Consider the following 27327-nt stretch of genomic DNA (forward strand, 5'->3'; position numbering starts at 1 on the left):
CCAATGACAATCCTTACAGCTGAACGTGCAAGTTCCTGTCTTGACTTGAGAGAGATTGATTTGACAACCTATGAAATAAAGCTCAGTTTACATATCCTGAGCTATTAAAATCCCAAGTAGCCCCTCTGTGTGAGTCCTCGGAGAGTTTAGGTTGTATTGTTGTCCACTTCCCTTTTTCAGAGGCTCAACTGTACCCATATAGTGGGTTATGGGGGAGGCTACAATTCAGTGTAAGTTTCTTGATAACTTGATATAAAATGAGTGCTTGCAACCCATGTCATATTCTTATTTAGTGAAACATAGTGTCAAATAGTGACAACAGGAAATGCATGATTCAGGGGAGAATATGCACCCGTTCCCTTCAGAGAGCCGCAACTCCCCTTTTCTCTCTTTCCATCTGCACACCCCTCCCTTTCCATTGGAGAGCCCTCCCTCTCACACTCTTGCACCTCTCCCTTTGTCAAGTATCAAGTTTGCACAGGCAAACTTTGGAAGTCCCCACCCCTACCAAACACTCATACACACATGCACATGCTTGTGCAATATCAGTCAAGATCTACATGAAGGAGGACGGCAGCATAACAACTTAAGAACTCGATGGGATGGACATTCTTCCACAGGTGCTTTCACTGAGGATTTGAGGAGCAAGCACACACACTGAACCAAACACACTTTCGACAGCAGGGGATCAACAATGTGAGGGTGTTTCCTGGCTGCTGACACTACGGACAGAGACTGTTTTATGTGGGAGTCGTGAGAAGTGCCTCACACTATTTCTCCTCAGAGGGAGCGTCGAGGAACTAGCTCCAGCTTGTCAAAACCCTGTCTGCCTCTGGCTTCCTGAGGGGAATCCCTCTCTCCATATCTCCCTCCATCTGCACTATCCCCCTCTACAGTCCTCAGCAGCTGCTATGGACCTGACTCTGTGGCAGTACCAGTTCAGGATCATCATGTTAGGGGACTCGACAGTGGGCAAGACGTCCCTGCTGAAGCGCTACACAGAGGAAATGTTTCTGGACTGCATCAACCAGACAGTAGGGGTGGACTTCTACGTCCACTTCCTGGAGGTGGAGCCTGGCGTTAGGGTCAAACTGCAGTTCTGGGACACAGCAGGCCAGGAGAGGTTCAGGTAAATAACAGTAATGTGATGTATTACCACAACAACACATTCATTCAGCCTACAACATCACTCCATTCTGTAATGTTAGCTATTCATTTACTAATCCACCACCCAGTTACTTTTCTGACTTGAGGGACCTGCTTTCTACTCCATGGCATAAATCATGTAAATACATGATTACCATACACCCAAGCCACTGCCTGTTAACACCGCTATCATCCAGAAGATGAGGTGTAGTACAGGTGCATTAAAGCTGGGACTGAGAGACTGAAAAACAGCTTCTGTTCCGCTCTGACATTATGGGGTATTGTGTGTAGATTGATGAGGGGGGGAAAAAACACCATCAGACTGTTAAACAGCCATCACTAGCCCACTTTAAGGAAGGAAACACTAGTCACTTTAATAATGTTTATATATCTGGCATTACTCATCTCATATGTATATACTGTATTCTATACTATTCTACTGTATCTTAGTCCGTTCCGCTCTGACTTCGCTCGTCCATATATGTATATAGTCTAAATTAATTCCTACTTTGATTTGTGTGTATTGGGTATATGTTGTGTAATTCGTTAGATATTATTGCACTGTGGGAGCACAAGCATTACTCTACACCTGCTAATCACGTGTATGTGACCAATACAATTTGATTGGATTTTAATGCCATGATCTGCACAAACTGGGTATTTTACAGAGGCTCGGGGATAGGATTGTTCCCATAAAAGGACCATTCTTACTAGTAAGAACTAACCATATTGACAACAGGAAATACAGGGCTTGCCTTGATATGGAGCAGAATGCACCCTTTCCCATCAGAGAGCTGCAACTTCCCCTCTCTATTTCCCTTATCTTCACACCACTGCAATGTTCATGCAAATGCAATACCCCGATAAACTACCTGCTCTTTGATTTGGGTATTTTCAACAATAGGAGTATTCATCAGTCTTTACCTAAAGGAAAATCAAACAAATACAATATAACCTATATGGGAGTAAGGTGCATCAGACCTGCCCTCCTTACAGAATGTAATGAACACTGTGACTCACCACAGCCAAACAAAATATTCCCTGTGAATCAATGGTTAGGAGTTTCTTTTAACTGTCACATACTTGCACATTTGACCATAGTGCAAGCGTTCCTTATAGTCTGGTTTATCATCTGTCTCCCTCTCTGCCTCATGAGTTGATATTCAGTGTTGGGGAGTAGTAAACTACATATAGTTCAATTAGTAATTTAACTACATTTTGCTGTAGCTTGGTGGTAGTTGAACTACATTAAAATCTTGGTATCGTTTTCAATAGTTAACTTTTTTGTTGTTGCCATTTTAGAGGTGTAGCTAACCACACAATACTTTTTGGCAAAAATAAATATGGATGAAGTAGAATTGTCTTTCTTTTTTGTCATCAGACCTGCCTAATTGTCACTTGAAACAGTTTTTGTGTTTAATAGGCCAAGTTACACATTCTGTTAAAAGCCCAATGCAGACTATTTTATATCAATATCAAATACTTTCTGCGTAACAAATAAGTATCTTACTGGAATAGACTTCCATTAAAATGGGCAAAAATAGCTTTATAGCAAAAAACGGAAAACTAGCTGTTATTGGCTAACCAATTTACTGCATGGTCATGTCACCATTGAAAGCCAAAACCCCCGCTCATGCAAACCTGATGATTAGAAGGTCCTGTGTAGATTGTATTTTCAACCAGCAACAATCAGGAAATAACACGGATCTACTTTACAGTATGAGTTTCATCAGCTGGAAAAACTTAATTTTGGGACTGGGACTCAAGGGATGTGATAATTTATGAAAAAGTAGTTTGAATGTAGTGAATTACCTTTTCAAAGTAACTATAGTTAAATCAATTATATTTAGTGAAGCTTTAGTGAAGCTTAATTTCTTTCAATGTGGAGTAATTGGTAGCTTGCTAAACTATATTTTCAGAGAAGCTTCCCTAACACTGTTGATATTATTCAGTGATGAAAGGGGAGCTGAATAGTTAATTTATTTGCAAAGTGAGAGTGAGAGAAACAATCTGCTTAATCCTCTCTGTGTGGGGGGGGTGTACAACGGTAGACCCCTTAAGGCATGACATTTGAATAATTAAAAACCTGTCCCTCTGTAAAAAACCTGGCCCATGTTACATATCATATGGTGGTAGTTTTTGCCTCGTTAGTTATGGTGGTAGATTTTGCCTCGTTCTTTTGGCTTGCTCCTCAAGAAATGTTGGCGGCCATGACAGAAGCCAAATGTGAGTTGGCTTGGGGGTGTGGTTGATGTGGGTGTTAATTGGGTGTGTCCTTGCAACTACCAAGACACACCCATCTATCAGAACCTTGCCCGCAGCTGTTTCCCCCCACTCATAGTTGAGTTCAATAACTACAGGCAGATGTATGTTGAGGTGCCGGAGGAAACTTTGAATAGGTCAGTAGCCTACAGAGCAATATGAGAAGAATGCAATTGCTGAATTTATGTAGATATTCTAAACTAAGTGTTTTGATAACTTTCAAATGTAGTAAGAGGTCCATGTAGAATAAACAACCCTTTACATAAAACCATAGAATCAGTGTTCTGCTGATATAACATGTGCACCTTTCATCAGATACTGTGCATATTGGCATTTTGTCTGGTGATAATGGGGCTACCTTGGCAAACATGTCAGAGTGGTAATATACCTTCCTGCGTGGTGCCCCACCAGGAGTTACCTGATCCTGGTCCTGGTACACTGGGTTTCTCCCTCCCCATATTGACTGATACCATTCAATTCAATAATAAAAAAAAGACAAGTAAAAGTTGTCTAGTAAAATGTTCATGCTGTGTCAGGTCTCTCTCCATTCAGATACATCAGTATCAAGCCTGTCTGTCATTCTGGACTTCATCACATCATATTGCAAGTATCCATGAGCTGGCTCCATACATGTTTCTGTGAACACATACACCCATAGTCAGGTAATAGGTAACAAACAGGTACTACAGTGCATTCGGGAAAGTATTCAGACCCCTTGACTTTTTACACATTTTGTTACATTACAGCCTTATTCTAAAATGGACTAAATACATGTTTCTCTTCATCAATCTGCACACAATACCCCATAATGACAATGCGAAAACATTTTTTTAAATTATCTTATTTGAATAAGTATTCAGACCCTTGCTATGGGACTCAAAATTGAGCTCAGGGGCATCCTGTTTCCATTGATCATTTGACCACAGGCCAAACTGAGTAAATCGGGGGAGAAGGGCCTTGGTCAGGATGGTCACTCTGACAGAGCTCCAGAGTTCCTCTGTGGAGATGGGAGAACCTTCCAGAAGGACAACCATCTCTGCAGCACTCCATCAATCAGGCCTTCATGGTAGAGTGGCCAGACGGAAGCCACTCAGCGGCAGGGACTGGGAGACTAGTCAGGATGGAGGGAAAGATGAACGGAGCAAAATACAGGGAGATGAAAACCTGATCCAGAGTGATCAGGACCTCAGACTGGGTTGAAGGTTCACCTTCCAATAGGACAACGACACAGCCAAGACAACGCAAGAGTGGCTTCGGGACAAGTCTCTGAATGTCCTTGGGTAGCCAAGCCAGACTTGAACCCGATCTAACATCTCTGGAGACCTGAAAATAGCTGGGCAGCGATGCTCCCCATCCAACCTGACCTAACTTGAGAGGATCTGCAGAGAAGAATGGGAGAAACTTCCCAAATACAGGTGTGCCAAGCTTGTACTCAACAGGACTTGAGGTAATCGATGAAAAAGGTGCTTCAACAAAGTACTTCGTAAAGGGTCTGAGTACTTATGTAAATGTGATATTTTTACATTTGCAAACATTTCTAAAAACCTGTTTTTGCCTTGTCATTATGGGGTATTGTGTGTAGATTGATGAGGAAAAACAATTTAATCAGTTTTAGAATAAGGCTGTGACGTAAGAAAATTGGGGAGAAGTCAAGGGGTCTGAATACTTTCTGAATACTTTCCAATCCAATGTATAACCAAGTTTCCATCCAAACGTTTTATGCGAGTAAAATACAAAAAAAGCTACGACAGTGCTACCCAGGAGCACGAGCACAGGACATCACAAAGCTTCTATCGGCTGTTTTACGACAGATGCCGGGAGCTGACACTGTCGTAGTCCATGTGGGGTCAAACTACATCAGGAGGGCTAGCTAAGAACATCTGAACATGGATTTTAAGGAACTTATTTTAGCCTTAAAAGGCTCCAAAAAACGGCCAATCATTTCAGGTCCATTTCAGGTCCAGTACCATCGTTGGGTGTGGGAGATTCAGCAGGCTACTGGCATTATACATCTGGCTAAAATATTATTGTAGCTCTGCTGGAGTCACTTTTATAGATAACTATGACACCTTCTGGAAACAGAAAATATTCTACAGGAATGATGGAGTCCATCTAAATCATCTTGGCTCCTGGACTCTGTCCGTGCATTTCAAGGCTAAGTTGAAACAATGACTTATCAATGACCCAAGACCAGCTCAGTTAATCCCTATCATTGTGACAATGAGTCGTCATAATGCTGCATCAGATGTACATTATCGGAGGGGCGTTGGCAGACACAATGTAAGTATCTTAATGTATGTCCCCCTAATTGCCCTGAATACCTCTGTTGATCCTACAGCTATTGTATGCAGTAATCATGAGCCTATGAACCAGAGTTACACTGTTAACACAGAGGCGGTGTGCCCTAGTAGGAAGACCACTTTGTGCAGCTCACCCTGCACTATCAGCTCCAATATAAGTAACATGAGCAAGTCTACTTCTGATAAGCCTCCCAGTAAAGCATTAAAAACCATCACGCAACCCAGAAAAGTGCTAAAATAGCCCATATTAACTTGCAGCCTGAGAAACAAGGTCCATGAAGTCAATAACTTGCTTGTAAACAGATGACGTTCATATTGCATCTCTGAAACTCACTTCGATAATGCCTTTGATGATACAGTGGTAGCAATACATGGTTATAACATTTACCGAACAGACAGAAATGCCAACGGGGGAGGTGTTGTCTATATAAAGCACCACATTCCTGTAAAGCTGAGAGAGGATCTCATGTTAAATACTGTTGAAGTAATATGGCTCACAGGTTCATCTGCCTCACCTAAAGCCCATTCTTGTGGGAAGCTGCAATAGACCACAAAGTGCTAACACTAATATGTGTGAAATGCTGACCTACGACAGGGAATTTTTACTAGGATTAAATGTTAGGAATTGTGAGAAAGTTTAAATGTAGTTGGCTAAGGTGTATGTAAACTTCCGACTTCAACTGTATATATATTTGTAATAAATGACAATTGCAATAATACTGAATAAAAAAAAATCATTTTTATTTTAACTTAATATTATACATTAATCAAATCTATTTCATCTCAAATAAATAATGAAAACACACAAGAAAGTAAAAGTGCATAATGTGCCATGTAAAAAAGCTAACGTTAAGTTCCTTGTTCAGAACATGAGAACATATGAAAGCTGGTGGTTCCTTTTAATATCAATATTCCCAGTAAATAAGTTTTAGGTTGTAGTTATTATAGGAATCATAGGACTATTTCTCTCTATACCATTTGTATTTCATATACCTTTGACTATTGGATGTTCTTATAGGCACTTTAGTATTGTCTTCAATTGTAAGATATCCAGACACAATGCATCTGACATCTACTGAAACACAACTAGGGGTCGTTCAAAGAGGATACCTATTCTGGTGAAACCTCCCTTCAATGAATACCACATCCTCTTTTGCAGATGCAATAGATAGAGTTCCTCCATACATAGTCAACATTAGCCTAATTTAGGTTAACATTTACCAATGTGTATGAGTTCATAGTAATTATCACAACTATTTATATGCTGATCATTGATTCACATCCATAAATTGATTCCATTTTTTATTTATTTTATTTTTACAATTTAAACAATTCCTTTCACTTTTTGATGTTTTTCTTTTCTCTCAGGTCAGTGACTCGGTCCTACTTCCGTAACTCAGTGGGGGGCCTGCTGGTGTTTGACCTGACTAACCGTGCCTCCTTTGAGCATGTGCAGGAGTGGCACGCAGAGGTGTGTGAACATGTGCAGCCCCACACGGTGCTGTTTGTACTTGTGGGCCACAAGAATGACCGGGTGGCCCAGGGAGAGCGGGTGGTGGGCCATAACGAGGCTGAGAAACTGGCAGGCCAGCTGGGGATGCCCTACATCGAGGCGTCGGCTAAGACTGGTCAGTGTGTGACGGAGGCTTTCGAGCTGCTGACCCGCCGGGTGTACCAGGGCTTGCTGAGTGGGGAGGTGCAGCTACAAGAGGGCTGGGACGGGGTGAAGTGCTTGGCTCCACGTGCAACCTTAGCACAGATACAAAATCCCAAGATCAATATATCCAACAACAGAAGGTGCTGTTCCTGAGTTGCTGTATTGTCATGTATGCCATGTCACAATGCCTCTCTTCAAAAACTGACTGCCATATTAGATAAAAGATCATAAAATAATCGTGACTTGAGGCTCTTCACCGGATGAGAATAAGTTTTACAAGATGGGCATTACCTATTGTGACAATATTTCAGAACATGGAAATAGACATAACACATGTAAAAGACTTGCAAGTGTGTGTTCAGGGACTTTTCTGAAGGTTGTTAGTTTGTCATCCAGAATCGAGAAACATTATCACAGTGGTATTACAGTTAAGGAAATCTAGTCAAATCTCTTTACCCTGAATAGTGATATACTGATGTAATCCATTTATGTAGAAAGTGAACTCCGAAATACTCAAGGTTCCAACAAATGAGAAAGAACATGACTTAACACTGAAATAAACACACATCAAATGCCAAGTGAAATATGAATCTTGTTTTATTTATGGAATAAAAAGGTTTAACTAAAACACGGCCATATGAAGTAAAACAAAATGTTACTGCTTCCCTACACATCCCCAAATAAGGACCATTACCCAACCCCATCTCACGGCAGTCTGGCGATACAAGCAATACTTCACATACTTATGATTTTTGAATAATAATCAGTTAATTGTTGACATCTTATGAAAAACAATGTCCTGGGTAATTTTCTAATGAACTATGAAGATGACATCAGATCCCTACAGCACACAAACATAGTGCCATGAAAGTACCCTGAAAACTAACTAACTGCAAAAGGTGTACATTTCTGATGTTAGATGAAGGGGGTTTATGTGACAAAAACTAAACGCACAACAGCAAACGCATGCCAGACAAAATCAAATTAAAAAAGTGGGAAAGAGTATGGTAACCACCACCATATTGAAGGTGTGTGTGTTTGATGCTTACCCCCTGAACAAAAATGTAAAGTTGAACAGATAATTCCAGAAAACAAAACACTGTCCAAAAACAACACTCCATACCTGAGTGTACATTTACACTGAATGAGAGAGTGTGTGATTTTGGCCAGTTTGTGGTGAAAAGCATTAAAAAGGACAAGATATCAAAATACTTGTGTGATAGTGGAGCTGACAAATCACACACAAAACCTGGGGGAGATGAAGACGTGGGTGAAACAATGTCCCCCATTATTAGAAATACACAGAGAAAAGACAAAAAGCACAGAGTGTTTGTGCGAGGCTGGTTCCAGGTCTTGCTACTTTTTGGTTGTTTTGCGGATCAATGCCATTCTCTGGATGAGACAAATGAAAAACATGCTCAATCACTATTGCACTTAGGTCATTTTTTCGTAGACATTCTTATCCAGAGCGCCTTACAGTCACAGTGCATTCAACTAAGGTAGTAAGACAACCACATATTAAATTATTGAAATTATTTTCAATACTTTCTAAACAAACAATACACCAAAAATAATATTTATTTAATACATATTCAGTGCTGTGAAAAAGTATTTGTCCCCTTTCTAATTTTCTCTCCTTTTGCATATTTTTGATACTGAATGTTATATCTTCAACCAAAACCTAATATTAGACAAAGGGAACCTGAATGAACCAATAACAACAATTACATAAGTACTTTACACCACTGGAAGTAAGTAAGTAAAAGTACTACCTAAGTAGTTTTTTGGGTTATCTGGAATTTACTATTTAAATGTGACAACTTTTACTTCACTATATTCCGAAAGAAAATTATTTACTTTTTACTCAATACATTTTCCCTGACACCCTAAAGTATTCATTACATTTTGAATACTTAACAGGACAGGAAAATTGTCAAATTCACGCACTTATCAAGAGAACATTCCTGGTCTGATCTGGCGGACTCATTAAACACAAATGCTTCATTTGTAAAGATGTCTGGCCCACTCTTCCATGCAGAACTGCTTTAACTCAGCAACATGTGGGTTTTCAAGCATGAACTGCTCATTTCAAGTCCTGCCACAACATCTCAATTGGGATTAGGTCTGGACCTTGACTAGGCCATTCCAAAACTTCAAATGTGCTGTTTTTTTGCCATTTTCATGTAGACTTGATTGTGTGTTTTGGATCATTATCTTGCTGCATGACTTCAGCTTCAGCTCACAGACAGATGGCCCGACATTCTCCTGTAGAATTATCTGATACAGAGCAGAATTCATGGTTCCTTCTATTAAGGCAAGTTGTCCAGGTCCTGAGGCAGCAAAGCATCCTAAAACTATCACACTATCATCCACCACCATGCTTGACCATTGGTATACGGATCTAACTGTGGAATGCAGTGTTTGGTTTTCACCAGGCATAATGAGACCCGTGTCATCCAAAATGTTATACTTTTGACTCATCTGTCCATAGAACATTCTTCTAAGAGTCTTGATGATCATTCAGGTGCTTTTTGGCACACTTGAGTAAACTTTTTCGATGAGATTTGGTTGTAGTCATTCCCTTTATCTAATAAAGGTTCCCTTTATCTAATATTAGGTGTTGGTTGAAGATACATTCAGTATCAAAAATAGAGAAATTCAGAAAGGGGGAAAATACTTTCACAGCACTGTACATTTAAATTATTGAACGTTTAGCACAATTCATTAGTATAAATTTCAACCCTGGGTGTGATCAAGATGAAAGTGTGACAAACAAACCTGTTTGTGGGCCTCTGTGGTACAAGCCTTCTTATACGGCCGAATCTCATCTGAACCATAGCCAGGAATCCACATGTTCCATTGGCGCTCTGTTGAGTGGCAGACAACACAGGGAGTGAGAATAAAAATCAAAAAGAAAATACACTCAACAGGAAATGGTCCATTAACTTCATTCACCTTTTATATGCATATCTTTAAAACTCAAAACTGCTTACACCCATGGCTCATTTTTGCCATAGAAAATGTATCATTCCAGTAATGGAGACAAACACTGCTTATGCCACAATAGTTGCCAGGGCTCTACAGTGAGACCATTTTACTCGCATATACACCAAAATATTTTTCTGTGCGACCTGCAATTGTTATTTAGAAGCACCAGTATGCCTAGAAAAATGAAGGATCCTAAATTTATTTGTGTGCGCCAACATTTCTCAACTGAGGCGCACACGTGCTCCTTGTAAAAAAGTTCAGCGTAGAGCCCTGACTGCAGCGGCTGCTGCTCCAACCATCAGCCAGTATCAGCCTTTACTCACCCAGGTGTAGCTGGACGTCCTTCACTTCTAAGGTGTTGGACTTGCGATGGCGGGCCAGCTGACAGGCAGCCGTCACCACACTGTCAATAAAGTCATCTGCAATCTGCAGCAGCATCTGAGAGGAAGACAGATGGGGGACCTCGGGTCACAAGTGGTGAGGCTTCAAAACATTGCATGCACTAGTCTTTGCCTTGTGGTTTTGGGACGCCATCTTCAGTGAAAGACACTTCTGAGCTACTGTAGTAAACATACCTCCTCCACATCCTCATCGAGCTGCTCATTGGGGTCAATCTCTCTTACTAGGTCCTGCAGCTTCTTTTTACTCAACACCTGAGTGGAGGGCAAACAGGTTGTTAGTCATAGTCAATGGTACACTTGAAGCGGTCAAGCAGAGTGGCTACATATGCTCATTGTACAACCTGAAACTTGGCTTCTGGCTAGGGAGATGAACATAGAAGGCATGTTTTTACAGAACCAATCAGCATGTGAAACTGAAGGATTGGTGTCAATATGTGCAAAGCCAAGTAGTAACTGTACCCTACAGTTTTAGTGAATTCTTTGAACAATTCTATTGAAAAACATCACCCAGCTGGAGTATACCATGGTCGTGTTTATTAGCTACCAAATGGAAGAATCCGAACTGAAACAGGGAGGGACTTCCTGTCCAATAAAAAGATACATTTTCATTTTCTGTCACAAAATTTTCCAGCATGCCCCAGGTTGGTGATGAGGAGATGGATATGAGGACTCACCTGACTTCCTTCTGGGCTGATTCTGCCGGCAGGGCCAGGTGTGCCCATCACCTTCCCTGGAGCGGCGGCGCTGCTATTGGCCATGCTGGTGGCGAGAGGTGGTGTTGAGGAGGCCTCGGCTTTCACGGTGAAGAAGTTGGAACGGTTGGACTGTGGTTGGTACTGGGTCATAATCTTCCAGACCTAGGATGTCAGATGGTGGTGCCTCTCTCTGGGTCTGCACTTTCGTCGTAAGGACCAGGTCCGTGAAACTGGAATAACAAGGGAAAAGTGTGAGACAAAAAAGCCCCTTTCACCCTCAATCAACAACACACAGAATGCCAGGGTGAGGGTAGACTGGTACATGGGATATGACTAGGGCCTTGTAAAATCTGCGTTGCAGACGGCATCCAGCCATTAAAACAGAATTCAACAATAAAAACAATTTTACTGAACTTAGTAGGAATGTACTAAATGTATGAAACATTAGAAAATGCAATACATTAGAAAATGCAATAATTTGCCCAAGTTAATCATAAGACATGAACAAAATGCATCCGTTATTCATATTTGCCTGCAACTTTTGGAAACGGCACAAAATGAGAGAAAGACTCTCATAAACCCTCTAAATTAAAATGTTAACTTCAAAATAGCCTATGCCTTCCTCACATAATGATATCATGATTACTTGCATCAATGCAATCACATGAACGCTACAGAAACATAGCCAACCAAACAAGGAACTATTGCTGGTGCACACTTGCATTAAAGGGTATGCATCACAACCTCAAAACCCACATTTCTTCTATTTTTCCACAGACCTCCAAAGTGGTCTCCTGGCGTTGTTGTGGACTACAATATTAAGTGTGATTTGAGCATAAAAACCTGAAACGGCTTGGAAAAAGAGAAACCTGGAAAAAAAAAATAATAATTTGGGGAAATATTCTACAAATCTTAGAGGGCCCTAGCCATATCATGACATTTAGGTAGTTATCTTTTTTTAAATGTCAGACTAGCTAACTAAAAACCTAGCATGATATTTCTATGGATATTTACTGGGTAGTTAATAAACAAATATCACACATTGCGGCTGGCAAACCAATAACATTACATTTACATTTACATTTAAGTCATTTAGCAGACGCTCTTATCCAGAGCGACTTACAAATTGGTGCGTTCACCTTAAGACATCCAGTGCAACAGCCACTTTACAATAGTGCATCTAAATCTTTTAATAGTGCATCTAAATCTTTTAAACGTTACACCGTCTGTCAGTCTTACATTATTATGGGCATATCAACACTCAGGTGACAGCTATGTTTGTTGACTAGCTAGCTGGCTATGTTTGTTGACTAAGCTAGCCTGCCGACTCATGTTAACTGGATACATATTGATTGAGCACATGTTGATTGTTTGATATCGTGAGACAAGCGTTGAATTTAACTAGAGGAAGCCGTAATCATGTTGAAAAACTAGTAATAAATGCATCACAACCACAGCTAATTTCAGTTAACATCCGTTAGTTAGCAGGCTAACATGATTTAGCTAGGTAACGTTAACGTTACAGATTTAGCAAAGATTCAGCTTGAAGACACAGCGGTCACATTGTCCATGGAATGGTCCAAGCAAACGTATATACATATATAAAATAAATACCTTTATATTTCACTCGAACGTTACATTTTAATGCCAAGCCATAAATGCAGCTAGCTTAACCTTAGCCGTCTTGCTAGCTAGTTATTAGCCAGCTAGATACCTGCTAACACAATATGGGGAGGATCTCAATTTCACCCGTTCCTTTCTTTGCCTCTTTTTCAAAAACCCATTGGGGGAGAGGGTCAGAAGGGCGGGACCTCTGGCTTTCTCATCCAATGGGTTTTTGAGAAGGGGAGAGGACGCGAAGAGTAAATGATTGAGATCTTCCCATAATCATAACGCTGTGCGAACTAGCTGGAAAAAAAATACATTTAATCTCCCCAAGAGAGATATAATATATATATATATATATATATGATTTAAATAATTACCTGACAAAACAAACACTATCTCTCCATGTTTTGAACTAGCAGATTTAAGGCCACACAACACAAACCCGTCTTTGGCTAGAAAGTCAGATTTTTTTCAGATCTTCCTATTTGAATAACTGTATTTCCGGTACACCCGAATTGACGTACTCCTGCCCCCAGTGTCTGATGAAGGAAATGTTGCTCAATCTACAATATGAATGTGAACGCTATCCCCAAAAACTGATATCACGTCTAGCCTAGTCAATAACCCACAACTGGTCAATGTGATTGTGTATGGGTAAATTTGGGCATAAAATAATTTAAGACTAAATAAAAATGATTGGTCTTAATGTTTTCTTCACACATCATTGTCTTTACCACAAGATGTCAACAAAGCACGTTTGTGTAATTTTTATTCAACCACAACACACACTTTTATCTCTGTACACAAACATTTGAGGCCCAGGAAATAGTGTTAAATATAATAGAAATAACTATATCCGTCACTGTATTTGTTTTTCCAGTACAAAAATATTCACTTTTCAGTGTCATTCAGTTCACTCTGTGAACATGAAGTTCCCCTGAAAATTATTTAAAAAATATCACAGTAAAAAAACAAAAATAGTAAGCATTATCTAAACAGATGAGAGAAATGGTGTCACAACTTGATACAAGATAATACACTGTAATCAGACAGTCATATTGCTGTTTCCAAGTCATGCTCTTTTTTGTACAGCTCCTGTAAGAATGATTTAAACTGACACTTCAATGAGCATTTCAGCTTTCAAGTATGTTAAACTTTGATTTGTAATTTATATTTTACTTTTTGTGCCGTTTTATTCACGGGAATATATTAGTTAATTGGAATCAATATATGCCATTAGACACATTTTCTTGTAAATAACAGGTCATCAACTTTGGACGGTACTGGTCATGAATGGTCCCTGCTTTGCCCATTACGGTGGCCCAAGGGGTGGGAGTGCCAAGCAGAGAGCAGCCAATGGTGCCACCAAGTGCAAACTGGTACACACAGACAATGAAAAGAATAAGGCGTGTACCAGGTTGGGCTCTATTCAAACCTTATTGTTGAAATTCAGGGTTACAGTGTGAATTAAATTGAAAGACAACGTTCCTGTGTTTAGCGGAGACTGCAGTCACAGTAAATGCTGCATGTATCGGCGCAATCGTAAATTACCTTTACATTTATAGCGTGCAATATGTAACACTTCAGCAATAGTGGTTGAGCTTGCTGTATTCAGAAAGGCTCCTCATATGGGTGCTGTAGCAGGGAGTCAGACAACAGGGGCTCAGGCTCAGTGTAGACCACACTGGCCGGGCGTGGGACATTTGCATGGAGAGACGTAGTGCAATAGCCATTGGGCAACTTTCTGTGAGAGGGGCAGTCATACTGGGCTTGGGTTATTGTGGTCCTTGTCCCTGTAGAAACCATAGGCAGTACATGTTTGTTGTTGTGTAGTGTCCCCTGTGGAGTTGCCAGATTGGGATCTGGGGGCTGGTCACTGAATGGGGTTGCATACTCGGGCTCCAGGGGCAGGGGCTCAGTGTGCTCTAGGAGCTTTCCAGGGGTATCATAGTGGTTGAAAGTGAAGGGGACGGTGTAGCCCTCCTCCACTGTGGGCCGGAAGGTGGAGCCAAGCTTCTGCCCCCAAGCCATCACATCTGGCTCTGCATAGTCTGGGCAAGCAGAAACACAACAAACATGAATGTGTCATAGAGCTCACATATTACTTCTAGTTCTATGAAGCACCAGAAACCCATACAGTGGCAAGAACAATGATATGAACCCTTTGGAATTACCTGGATTTCTGCTTAAATTGGTCATACAATTTGATCTTATATTAATCTAAGTCACAACAATAGACAAACACAGTCTGCTTAAACTAATAACTCAAACAATTCTAAGTTTTCATGTCTTTTTTGAACACACTGTGTAAACATTCACAGTGCAGGGTGGAAAAAGTATGTGAACCCTTGGATTTAATAACTGGTTGACCCTCCTTTGGCAGCAATAACCTCAACCAAACGTTTTCTGTAGTTGCGGATCAGACCTGCACAATGGTCAGGAGGAATTTTGGACCATTCCTCTTAACAAAACTGTTTCAATTCAGCAATATTTTTGGGATATCTGGTGTGAACCGCTCTCTTGAGGTCATGCCACAGCATCTCAAATCAGGTTGAGGTCAGGACTGACTGGGCCACTCCAGAAGGCATATTTTCTTCTGTTCAAGCCATTCTGTTGTTGATTTACTTCTGTCTTTTGGGTTGTTTGGGTTGTTGTCCTGTTGCATCACCCAACTTCTGTTGATAGCCTTACAATTTCCTGCAAAAAGTCTTGATAAACTTGGGAATTCATTTTTCCGTCGACGATAGCAAGCTGTCCAGGCCCTGAGGCAGCAAAGCAGACCCAAACCACTATGCTCCCGCCACCATAATTTACAGTTGGGATAAGGTTTTGATGCTGGTGTGCTGTGCCTTTTTTTCTTCACACATAGTGTTGTTTGTTCCTTCCAAACAACTCAACATTAGTTTAATCTCTCCACAGAATATTTTGCCAGTAAGCGCTGTGGAACATCCAGGTGCTCTTTTCCGAACTTCAGACGTGCAGCAATGGTTTTATTTGGACAGCAGTGGCTTCTTCTGTGGTGTCCTCCCATGAACACCATTCACTCGTCAACAAAGATGTTATTAGTTTCCAGAGAATTCTTTAAGTCTTAAACAGACACTCAAGGATTCTTCTTAACCTCATTGAGCATTCTGCTCTGTGTTTTTGCAGTCATCTTTGCAGGATGGCCACTCCTAGGGAGAGTAGCAACAGTGCTGAATTTTCTCCATTTATAGACCATTTGGCTTACTGTGGACTGATGAACATCAAGGATTTTAGAGATACTTTTGTAACCCTTTCCAGCTTTATGCAATTCAACAATTCTTAATCTTAGGTCTTCTGATATGTCTTTTGTTCGAGGCATGGTTCACATCAGGCAATGCTTTTGTGAATAGCAAACTCACATTCTATGAGTGTTTTATAAAGGGCAGGGCAACTCTAACCAACATTTCCAATCTCGTCTCATTGACTGGACTCCAGGTTAGTTGACTCCTGACTCTAATTAGTGTTTGGAGAAGTCTAGGGGTTCACATACCTTTTCCAACCTACACTGTGAATTATTAAATTATGTATTCAATATAGACAAGAAAAATACATTAATGTGTGTTATTAGTTGAAGCACACTGTTTGTCTATTGTTGTGACTTAGATGAAGATCAGATCGAATTTTATGACCAATTTATGCAGAAATCCAGGTAATTCCAAAGGGTTCACATAATTTTCTTGCCACTGTAGCTGAAGTACAGTTTAAATGTAACATCCTTAATTTCAGAAAGGGTAACAGGGGTTAAGAACTTGTCATGACAACATACCCCAGTACTGTACAAGCAGGGGCTTGGGCTCCCGAGTGTTGCTGTGGTCTAAGGCACTGCATCTCAGTGCTAGAGGCGTCTCTACAGACACCCTGGTTCGAATCCAGGCTGCATCACAACCGGCCGTGATTGGGAGTCCCATAGGGTGGCGCACAATTGGCCCAGCGAAGTCCGGGTTTGACCGGTGAAGGCCGTCATTGTAAATAATAATTTTTCTTAACAGACTTGCCTAGATTTTTTACAGTACTGGGGGTATGTTGTCATGACAGTAGGGCTCATAAAAATACATTCAAATTAAAGTGTTGCTCTGTACTCCCTCCAGCCATGTCTTGAAAGTGCCTCGCTCATACTCAGTAGGGCTCATATCATGGGCATTGTTGAGCCCCTACAAGAGCTCTGTGGCCACAAACAATGGCCGATCTCTAGGGACAGGGATGAGGGCTGACAGGGGAGGCCTCAGACCCTATCCCTCACCCAACCTCTGAGGGGGAGCTATTTTAATTAGAGATGCCTATAATTGTCTTAGCGACTGACCCTCTGTTCTGTTTATCACTGGCCTTCTCAGTGTAGTGCCCCTTCTTCTGTGGGAGGGAGGGGGAGGCAGTGCTTCCCTGGCATGAATGCCTTTTATCCTGCTCCAATTAAAGGGTCTCTTTCAGAGCGGGCTCCGCCGACCAAAGAAAGGAATGTTTATACTGCAATTGGGAGACGGACTAAGCGAAGGGGAAGAATGGGCAGCCCATGGAGAAAGCTGTTTGCTTGTCAAGCCTGGTCTGAGCTCTGCAAACTGGCCAGCCAAGTCAGAGGATGTGTGTGTGTGAGAGAGCGAGAGAGAGCGAGAGAACTTTGGATGAGGTTGGACTGAAAGATGGTGATGGACTCAGAGTCACAGATGGCTGGAGGGAGAGAGTTCCAGAGCCTAGGAGCAGCCTTGGGAAAGGCCCTGTCACCAAAGCTCTGGAGCTTGGACCTGGGGATGTCAAGGTGGCCTGCTGTGGTGGAACGGAGTGAGCATGTAGGTTGGTGCGGCAGGTAGCCTAGCGGTTAGAAGCGAGCCAGCAACCGGAGCGTTGCCAATTCGAATCCTAGAGGGCATTGCCTGCCGTTGTGCCCTTGAGCAATGACAGCTCACCGGGCACCCAGTGTGGCAGCCCCCTGTACTTCTCTAAAATCTGTTTATGTATGTGTGTCTTTCAGAGGGGTTGGGTTAAAAGCGGAAGTAAAATTTTGGTTGGACCTTGCGTGCAATTGATCAATAAAGTGATCTAAATCTTAATCTGACAGGGGAGAAGGGAGATACAGTAGTGAAGTTGCCAGCTTTGGTGAGGGTGGATTTGGTGCCTATCAAGAGGAGTTCCGTTTTATCACTGTTGAACTTGAAGTTTTGTTGCATCCATGTTTTTATTGCAGAGGCAGGATTCAATGTGGGTCAGAGGCTGGTTGTGGAAGGATTTGGTGCCGAGGTAGATCTGGGTGGTGTCGGCATAGCAGTGGAAATCAAGGTTGAAGTGACGGAGGATCTGACCAAGGTGGAGGATGTAGATAATGAAGAGTAAGGGGCCCAGCACAGAGCCCTGGAGGACACCCTGTGTAACTTCAGCTAAGTCTGAGTTGTGGCCATTGAGGGTCTGGTTTGTGAGGTATGATTGTAGCCATGACTGCGGTGCCCTCAACACCCAGACCCTGAAGCCTGGTGAGGAGGATCTGATGGCTCACTGTCAAAAGCGGCACTTAGATTGAGAAGAATCAGGATGTTGAGGGCACCAGCATCAGCAGAGGTGAGGAGGTCATTGATAACTTTGAGTGCAGTTTCAGTACTGTGGCGGTGAGGGAAACCAGACTGGAAGGGCTCGATTAGCAGGTGGGTTTGGAATTGGGAGGCAGAAGTCCATTCCAGAGTCTTGGCAAGGAAGGGAAGCAGGGTATAAGATTCACTTTTTGGTCCACCAGCCACTGTGGCAGGTAGATTAAAAAAAATATACCAGCCAATCAGATTTTTTACCAGCCAAAATGTTTGTTGTTGCCAAAATTACACCAACAAAACACAAAAAAAACAGATGAGCATGCTTTGCATTGTTTCTAAAACAATAAATGTATTACTAGTAAAAAGTAATGTGGTATATTGTTAAATTTCATTTCTTGTGACCCGAGTCTTTTAACCAAATATCACAAAAATGTTCACCTGCCCCTTTAAGGGGCGGAGGTTATATGGTAGGGCACCTCCAGTCATATTTGTGCCTGTGAGATTGAGTCTGACTAGTTGAAGCGTTGTCTTCTCTTCCCTAACAGTTGAAACTCAAACATAGAAAAACAGAGAGTTGGAGGGGGTTAACAGCTTTGATGTTGCAGAAGGAGAGGAGGCTTTTATCAATGTTGTGGGGTGTGTATGAGAGAAGAGAGAAATTAAGAATATTGTGGTCAAACATTGGGAATTGAGAAGGGTTAATATGAGTCAGGTTGAGGCTAACATAGCAGACAAGATCAAGTATCCCTTGATGTGAGTGGGAAAATTGTTGAGTAATATTGAAACGGTCCAGAACTGCAATGAGATGAATCCACGTGAATATTCATATGCCTAGCAATAGTAAACGGGGGGAGAAGGGCATGTGTAGTCCTGTTGCCCTGGCAGGCTAGCCTGGTCCTGGATCTGTTTGTGTTGTATGGCCTAGGAGTTGGCAAAACAGTACAAACAGACATGGAACCAGGCTAGGCTTGACATGCCGCTCTCATTTCAGGATTATGACTGCTATGTCTCTGGCTCTTGGTTTACTGTGAATACATCTGGCAAATAGCTAAATATATCCGAAAACTGCATGTCTTCTTTCTATTTTTTATTTGATTTAACCTTTATTTAAGCAGGGAGTCATGCTGGGACCACTGTCACTTTCGCAGATGAGCCTTGAACGAACACATCAATAAACAACCATTACACATCTATATACATCAATTACACAATACATTAAAAGCAAACACGAAAACCAAAACACAATCACATGCATCAAAAACATTCTTCAGTAAAAAGGCCCTCTAAAATGTAAGGACTTTTGAATATCATTCCACACACAAAAAACTTAAAGCAGATATATCTAACTCGGTGGAGAATGAAGGAATCTCCAGGGTTGGCCATCCGAGTCTGGGTCTGGTAACTTATAGATCTGAAGGTCTATAACGGGTTAAGGTATGGCGGAAATTTATGCAAGAGGGACATTATAGAGAAAAAGATTGTGATACAAGATTTTGTGTACTGAACCTATTGCCCGGAATAAATCACAATGTGCTATGATAAACTGCATCCAAAGGCTTCAATACAATGGCAACTGCCATAGTCAATAACCGGAATGAATGTTGACTGAATTATTTGTTTTCTGCTACAGTTGAAGTCGGAAGTTTACATACACTTAGGTTGGAGTCATTAAAACTCATTTTTCAACCACTCCACAAATTTCTTGTTAACAAACTATAGTTTTGGCAAGTCGATTAGGACATCTACTTTGTGCATGACACAAGTAATTTTTCCAACAATTGTTTACAGACAGATTATTTCACTTATAGCTCACTGTATCACAATTCCAGTGGGTCAGAAGTTTACATACACTAAGTTAAGTGGGCCTTTAAACAGCTTGGACAATTCCAGAAAATATGAGGTGTACCTGTGGATGTACTTCAAGGAGTACCTTCAAACTCAGTGCCTCTTTGCTTGACATAATGGAAAAATCAAAAGAAATCAGCAAAGACCTCAGAAAAAAAATTGTGGACCTCCACAAGCCTGGTTCATCCTTGGAAACAATTTTCAAATGCCTGAAGGTACCACGTTTATCTGTACAAACAATAGTACGCAAGTCTAAACACCATGGGACCATGCAGCAGTCATACCGCTCACCACTAGAGATGAACGTACTTTGGTGCGAAAAGTGCAAATCAATCCCAGAACAACAGCAAAGGACCTTGTGAAGATGCAGGAGGAAACAGTTACAAAAGTATCTATATCCAGAGTAAAACGAGTCCTATATCAACATAACCTCAAAGGCCGCTCAGCAAGGAAGAAGCCACTGCTCCAAAACCACCATAAAAAAGACAGACATCGGTTTGCACCTGCACATGGGGACAAAGATTGTACTTTTTTGAGAAATGTCCTCTGGTCTGATGAAACAAAAAAAGGACTGTTTGACCATAATGACAATCGAGGAAAAAGGGAGACTTGCAAGCCGAAGAACACCATCCCAAACGTGAAGCACGGGGATGGCAGCATCATGTTGTGGGGGTGCTTTGCTGCAGGAGGGAATATATTGAAGCAACATCTCAAGACATCAGTCAGGAAGTTAAAGCTTGGTCGCAAATGGGTCTTCCAAATGGACAATGACCCCAAGCATACTTCCAAAGTTGTGACAAAATGGCTTAAGGACAACAAAGTCAAAGTATTGGAGTGGCCATCACAAAGTCCTGACCTCAACCCTATAGAATATTTGTGGGCAGAACTGAAAATAGCTTGTGCGAGCAAGGAGGCCCACAAACCTGACTCAGTTACACCAGCTCTGTCAGGAGGAATGGGCCAAAATTCACCCAACTTTGTGGGAAGCTTGTGGAAGGTTACCCGAAACATTTGACCCAAGTTAAACAATTTAAAGGCAATGCTACCAAATACTAATTGAGTGTATGTACACTTCTGACCCACTGGGAATGTGATGAAAGGAATTAAAACTGAAATGAATCACTACTATTATTCTGACATTTCAGATTCTTAAAATAAAGTAGTGATCCTAACTCCCCTAAAACAGGGTATTTTTTACTAGGATTAAATGTCAGGAATTGTGAATAACTGAATTTAAATGTAGTTGGCTAAGGTGTATGTAAACTTCTGACTTCAACTGTATTTAACGAAAGGACCTGCTCCCATAGAAGAAACCGATTTGAATTCTTAATTTCTTAACTAATTCATCAACATCCTTTTTGAAGGACAGCTTTTCGTCAATCCAGATATTTATAAATGAGGATACCAGCAACGAGGGCACCATCCAAAGTACTTATGCATCAGATACATTTTTACTTGATTTGGAAAATAACATATACTTGGTTTTACCGGCATTAAGTTACAATTTCAGTTCAACAAAGGCTTTCTGCAGGACAGTAAAGGCCGATTGAAGATTCACTAGAAGTTGACGGAACATCCATTGATCCAACTAGAGGCTGGGAGAAGGTTAGGCAGTCAACTGGCTGACCAGGATCAATTAAACCACCATTTTGTTAAAATAAAAAGCCTGCCGAGATAAAATGCCGATGGAAAGCATCACTTGTCTCATTTTTCTCAGTAATGATGCCAGAGTCTGACACAACTTGCTTCGGCAGGGAAAGAGGAATTTCCACGCTTCAGTCCATTAACTGTTTTCCAAAATGTTTACAAATCACCAACAAGGTCTGAGATAAAACTTAGAAATTACCTAGATTTCGCTTTCTTGATTGAGGAATTGCCTTGAAACTATTACCTATCAGCTAGTCAGTTTTTCTAGCCTTGGCCCTCAGATTTATCATCATAGCAAGATCAGAAAGTTTTATAGAGAACCAAGGATTTATTCTATTTTTTACTCTAAGGCATTTAAAGGAAGAATGTTTGTCTGCCAGAGAGATAAACTAGATAGAACAATTCTAGAACTAATTCAGGGTCAGGCATGCAGCTGATAGAGGAAAGGTCAGAGTAATACATATCATGAAGAAAAGCTTAAGGGATATACCCAGCCTCACTGGCATGCTCATTTGAAAAGGCTGGGTTATTTGTACATTCTTACCATTGAGAGGAGGGTTGGGTAAAGCATCATGGACACTCCGCTCTAGATGGTAGGAGATAAGCTCAGAGTCAGAGCAGGGGAGGCTCTTCTCCTGGAAACTCTGAGAGGCTGCTGGACAGACAAAAACACTTTCAGAGAGGTCCTGGAAGAGTAGTAAGGGTAAAACAGTGAGCAATGCGCAAGAATACCTTTGGGTAAGGAAAACTTTTTCATGTGAGCAGCTTTTTTCCTAAAAAAGACAACAAGACAACAAATCAAATTAAATCGAACTACAATATAATGATTTATCATAACATCAGAATAACACTGGAAAGTATGTGGCACTTGTGTTATCTGGGCGTTTGTTGGCAGCTAAGGACTAGATTCTCAGATCCGCGCTAGTCGACATCCGCATAGCGGTGTCGGAGATGGCAGCGGTGTCTGAGGTGAATTTAACACAAGTCGGATGGGTGTGGCTTCGTAACAATGACCACACTAGCAGCCGCTCACCGCTTTGACAGCTCTAACGCAGTTACACCTCCGACAGCTATTGAGCTATTGCCGGTTAACACTTGATCTGATTGAAACTGATTCAAATATCAAGCATTGGGAGGATAGCCAGTGAGTGGGTGTTGGACTGCTAACTACATATGGTATAGTGTTAAAATACCTTCTATTCCACCAGACTCCAGCCAACAGACAACTGACACACAGGATCAGTCCGAGAACCACGCCCACCGCAACTATCACTGGCTGATTGGAGCCTGCAGGGCACAGGAGGAGTCATTAGCATGCTAGGCTGAAGGGTCAGCACAACAAACAACCACTGCTGAAGAAAGGCCAGCTTTAAACTTTCATTTAGCTATGTGCTTTATAACAATGTGAAGGAAGTCCAGTGTCAAGCAAATAAGCAATCTAACATCAAAATCGATACTGTCGTACAACCATTTTTACAGCTGTTATAAAAGGCATGGTGGCCCCAAGGCTTATTCCGATCAATCAAGTACAAATTAAATTCCTCAGAAACTGCTGAAAAACATAAAGTACTTTAAAAAACCATAGAGGCAATGCCTGCATCCGTGTGTAAATCTAATTGCCACAATACAAAAATCCATCTGTTTAGACTAGATGTCGGCCTTCCGCATCTGCGATGGAAGTTGGCAGAACTACAGCATTGTTTGTCAGACCAGGACACATCCCAGAAATCGGTCTTGTCATGATAATGTCTGTTTGGGCTACAAACTAATATGTGGAAAGATGACTTACACGAACACGATGGTGTTCTCCATTTTGCTCTACGACCCCCACAAGCTTCACGAGACTCGTCGGTACTACTGATCTGTCAATTGCCTTGAATTGCCTCTGTTTTTCCATGTATGAATACGTTATTCAATGTGTTTTTATGGGCTAAAAGCACTAGGGCCAAATTAAATGTTTAATTAAATAATATTCACATTTATATTTTTTATACCTAATCTCCTAAAATTCAAACTCAAATAGCAAAATGGTCCCCAAAAGGATTAGACTTTTAGGGGTTTGAACACATTAGGTACATACTCAGGCTTGAGTCCTTTATGATAACAGGGCCCTCTGTGGGGACTGGATTGAGATGAGGTGTTGTGCTAACATCAACTTTTAAGGATGGAGATCCTATAGAGAGAGTTGGAGGATATGATATGAATGGCATCCAGCATACAAGCTACATTCGCTCTTGCTGATGCCACAATTGCAATTTACCATACAATATAATGGAGAGTTTATTCTAGTGGCACAGCTGCTAAGAGCATGTAGTATTCACATCTTCTAGACTGTTTTTATCTGGAAGGTATGGTTGAGCCTTACCCCCAGCGGAGCGAGGCCTGGGGTGGATCTTGGGGAGAGGGCAGCCCAGGACCTGGACGTGTGCCGAGGCCCTACCTTGCCAGTTCTGGGGCTGCAGCCGGAGGTACCGGACTACCACCGGAGGAAACAGGCTATTGAGAACCCTCAGATGACCATCAGAGTGGGCTTCAAACACCTACAGGCCAAGAAGAGTGACATTAACGAAGCTAGTTCTCTTAGATGGCTAACAGTACTTCCCTGTTTTACGGCCTCCCACAATCTGTTTGCTCAGCGCAGCTAGGAAAACATAGAACAGATAGGAAATTGATCAGTAAATGTCGAAGAAAACATTGCAGGCAGCGTACCTTTTTCTCTCTGCTGAGAGCAGCTTTGTAGACTTTCCAGTTGTGGCGGTCTTTGCTAAAAAGGAGAACGTAAGATTCGATGTAGAAGTCAGCCGATCCCCTTGTTATTATTCCTGGGAAAACACAGCGTGTCTTTTTCAACACTCCAGACCACATTCATAATAGGCTACAAGGATTGTTTGGCAAATCTGACTAGAAGTCAGCCTATCAACATCACAGCTGGAACTGGAATTTTTTTTTCATCCAATGAATAGAGTTTTGAAATCAGCAAAATAGTATTTTGAGTTCAATGAAAAGACAGTGGTTTCTATCTTCCTATTTTCATTTTAATAACAACTCAACTAATTATAGTGGATGTAGTAAATTAGACTCCTATTTTGGCCATGAGGGGAGAAGAACATCACCTCATAAACTTTCACTGACCTGTGACACTGCTCTTGTCTGTAAGCTCTAGCTCCAGCCAGGGCTCCCGGTCACTACCATCCGATGCCCAGGGTAGTAAATGTCCCTCTGCATCCATGTTCTTAGGGGACCATAATACAAGCTGCCCCAGTCTGTTCACTTCTCTCCAGATGGAAGATGCATTGAAACCAGACACAGTCAGTTCATCATTACACTCTGTTGGAGAGGAGAGGCAAGAAGAGAGTTGAAGTGACAGAGGAACAGGGCCAGCTCTAGCTTTTTCGGGGCCCTAAGCATCTTGCGGAAAAACATTTGACTAACATCCCTTTTGAAAGTGTAGAGAAAATGTATGTTTTAAAGTTCATTTCCTGCAATTCTACACATTTTACTAAGGGAGGGAGAAAAAATGTTGCCGTTTTAAAGCACATTTCCTCCAATTCTTTTTAGGACTTATTCCATGTTAATATGATATCTGAGTGAAAATGACTAACAAAATCAATGGTGCGTGTCCGGTCGGATTTCGGACATGATTACTACAAGTTTAGTTAGCTGGCTAGACTTACTGCCAAATGCGAAAATTGTTCGTTGATATGGCTAATTGAGTGACTGACTGATAAAAAACTAAATAAAAACTGCAGATGCACAACCACATTTCAAAATTGCACCTGGTGGCCCTAAGCGACCGCTTATGTCGCTTATAACTGGAACCGGCCCTGCAGAGGAAGATAACTTGCAATAATGACTTGAACAGCTAATTTAGTCTGGCATTATATCTCATGGCTCCGCTTACCTTTGGTGAAGACCAGCTTCTTTTCAGACAGTGATCCCCTGTCAAAACAACAATGTTCATGAATGGCATCCCTGCATACCACAAGCAAGAGCGGATCCTTATACAGTAAGTGGCCCACATTTCAGCTACCCAATAACACCTACAGAGGTCCTGGAATGCTGATTAGATTACATGAAACGTTACCTTTCTGTAACAGCAAATATTAACAGTGTCATCATGAATAATGAATACGCATCCCTTTCTCCCAAACCAATATGATGTGGATAGAAACATACATCTTGGACAGAATGCCGTTGGCAAAGCTGGACTCATAAAGCGTGAGGCTCCTCCCACGGGTCACAGTGATCCGTCCTCCTAGGTTGTCTGACACCACCCCGGCATGGATCGCAGCTTTGCACAAGACTGACGTCTGAGTGGGGTGGGGGAATGTGTGTGTGTGTTTGTGAGAGAGATTTAGAGAGAGAATAAGAGAAAGAGAACAAATAGTTTCAATAAACTATTGCAGCTCTCCACTGTTTAGCCTTCCTCGTGTGGCCCAGTACAACCGATGTCATTATCACAAGGCTGAGTTGATGAGGAAGTGAAACTGGAGCTGAGGCAGCATACTCACATCTCTGTAACCCTGCTCAGAGTGACCACATATGTCCCCCGTCACATCCTTACACCCAGCAGGACAGTACACACTGGAGAAGAGGAGTCACGTGTCACAGAGGTCCACCATTTCACACACAGTTTCTCTATAGCCATATGTTAAAAATTCCTCAACAAGCCTGTAAAGACAAAATGTAGTTCACAGCAAAAACAACACTGAGAAGTGACTACTGAAATAGCCAGAGTTGTCCACTTACCTAAACTGCTGAGAGATAAAATGTGTTCCTCTCTGTCGACACGAAATGAGACCTGGTATTGAAATCAAATAGAATATGGGTTTGTAAACAAACAAAACAAAAAACATCTGTCCACTCTCAGGATAATTCTAAGGAACTTCGCAATAGACGGGTGAGTAACAAACAGACAGGCACACACATACATGCACATATACAGACGCACATACACTATACACACACATGCACGTACAGGGGACTTGTGATTGTTACTGTAGATGTGACTAAGTATTTTGTCATCTGTGAATTAACTCAGAGCAGAGAGAATGCCTCTTGTGTGTTAACATGACAGAGTGCAATTTGTGGCACTGGCTCCAGACATAGCTGCATTTCATAAACAACTGAGTAAATAACAGGAAACAGGGATATACAAACCACTTTAGCACGAATTGGAGAAACAACAATCTTTAAAACGCACACTATTTGTGGCTGTAAATTGGGTAAAAGGTCATTTTATGA

The 27327-nt window shown here is 41.5% G+C and overlaps 4 protein-coding genes across 8 annotated transcripts in view; 2 read left to right on the plus strand and 2 right to left on the minus strand.

The window, feature by feature from the left end:
* Positions 1-300: 300 nt before the first annotated feature.
* Positions 301-7943, plus strand: rab42b (RAB42, member RAS oncogene family). Its single transcript, XM_029629959.2, has 2 exons — positions 301-1129; positions 7077-7943. Exons 1-2 carry the CDS (start codon positions 912-914, stop codon positions 7516-7518), a joined length of 660 nt encoding a protein of 219 aa, XP_029485819.1. The 5' UTR covers positions 301-911; the 3' UTR covers positions 7519-7943.
* Position 7944: 1 nt separating this feature from the next.
* Positions 7945-13549, minus strand: taf12 (TAF12 RNA polymerase II, TATA box binding protein (TBP)-associated factor). 2 transcript variants are annotated; one of them, XM_029629973.2, is made up of 6 exons: positions 13435-13549; positions 11429-11679; positions 10929-11006; positions 10677-10791; positions 10144-10232; positions 7945-8757 (listed from the first exon to the last, which is right to left on the minus strand). In XM_029629973.2, exons 2-6 carry the CDS (start codon positions 11597-11599, stop codon positions 8722-8724), a joined length of 489 nt encoding a protein of 162 aa, XP_029485833.1. In that variant the 5' UTR covers positions 11600-11679; positions 13435-13549; the 3' UTR covers positions 7945-8721. The 2 variants fall into 2 exon arrangements, with proteins under 2 accessions (XP_029485833.1, XP_029485843.1); XM_029629983.2 differs by lacking the exon at positions 13435-13549 and adding an exon at positions 13064-13187.
* Positions 13550-13809: 260 nt separating this feature from the next.
* Positions 13810-27327, minus strand: part of si:dkey-34d22.1 (discoidin, CUB and LCCL domain-containing protein 1) — a 29168-nt gene continuing 15650 nt past the window's right edge. For 2 of the 4 annotated variants that reach the window (XM_029629850.2, XM_065011291.1), the window contains 12 exons: positions 26833-26884; positions 26595-26667; positions 26260-26393; positions 25985-26022; positions 25216-25410; positions 24793-24905; positions 24449-24623; positions 24164-24256; positions 23277-23370; positions 22816-22856; positions 22628-22738; positions 13810-15108 (listed from right to left, as the gene is read on the minus strand). In XM_029629850.2, the coding sequence (XP_029485710.1) occupies positions 14669-15108; positions 22628-22738; positions 22816-22856; positions 23277-23370; positions 24164-24256; positions 24449-24623; positions 24793-24905; positions 25216-25410; positions 25985-26022; positions 26260-26393; positions 26595-26667; positions 26833-26884 (1559 nt within the window). In that variant the 3' untranslated portion in view covers positions 13810-14668. The remainder of the gene's footprint in view (positions 15109-22627; positions 22739-22815; positions 22857-23276; positions 23371-24163; positions 24257-24448; positions 24624-24792; positions 24906-25215; positions 25411-25984; positions 26023-26259; positions 26394-26594; positions 26668-26832; positions 26885-27327) is intronic. The other 2 variants (XM_029629860.2, XM_029629870.2) reach the window with 2 other exon arrangements.
* Positions 26729-27327, plus strand: part of LOC115106815 (glucocorticoid modulatory element-binding protein 1-like) — a 35818-nt gene continuing 35219 nt past the window's right edge. The window contains exon 1 of the mRNA XM_029629937.2: positions 26729-26983. The gene's annotated coding sequence lies outside the window, so the exon portion shown is untranslated. The remainder of the gene's footprint in view (positions 26984-27327) is intronic.

The sequence above is a fragment of the Oncorhynchus nerka genome, linkage group LG3 (assembly GCF_034236695.1).
Source record: "Oncorhynchus nerka isolate Pitt River linkage group LG3, Oner_Uvic_2.0, whole genome shotgun sequence".
Lineage (NCBI taxonomy): Eukaryota > Metazoa > Chordata > Actinopteri > Salmoniformes > Salmonidae > Oncorhynchus > Oncorhynchus nerka.

Excerpts from the sequence above, each read along its gene's own strand:
- taf12 (XM_029629973.2), bottom strand. The coding sequence starts at position 11,599 with ATGACCCAGTACCAACCACAGTCCAACCGTTCCAACTTCTTCACCGTG. Across the intron at positions 11,007-11,428 it reads TCAGCCCAGAAGGAAGTCAG|GTGTTGAGTAAAAAGAAGCT; the intron begins GTGAGTCCTCAT and ends CCCTCCACTCAG. Across the intron at positions 10,792-10,928 it reads TCGATGAGGATGTGGAGGAG|ATGCTGCTGCAGATTGCAGA; the intron begins GTATGTTTACTA and ends TCTTCCTCTCAG.
- rab42b (XM_029629959.2), top strand. The coding sequence starts at position 912 with ATGGACCTGACTCTGTGGCAGTACCAGTTCAGGATCATCATGTTAGGG. Across the intron at positions 1,130-7,076 it reads GCAGGCCAGGAGAGGTTCAG|GTCAGTGACTCGGTCCTACT; the intron begins GTAAATAACAGT and ends CTTTTCTCTCAG.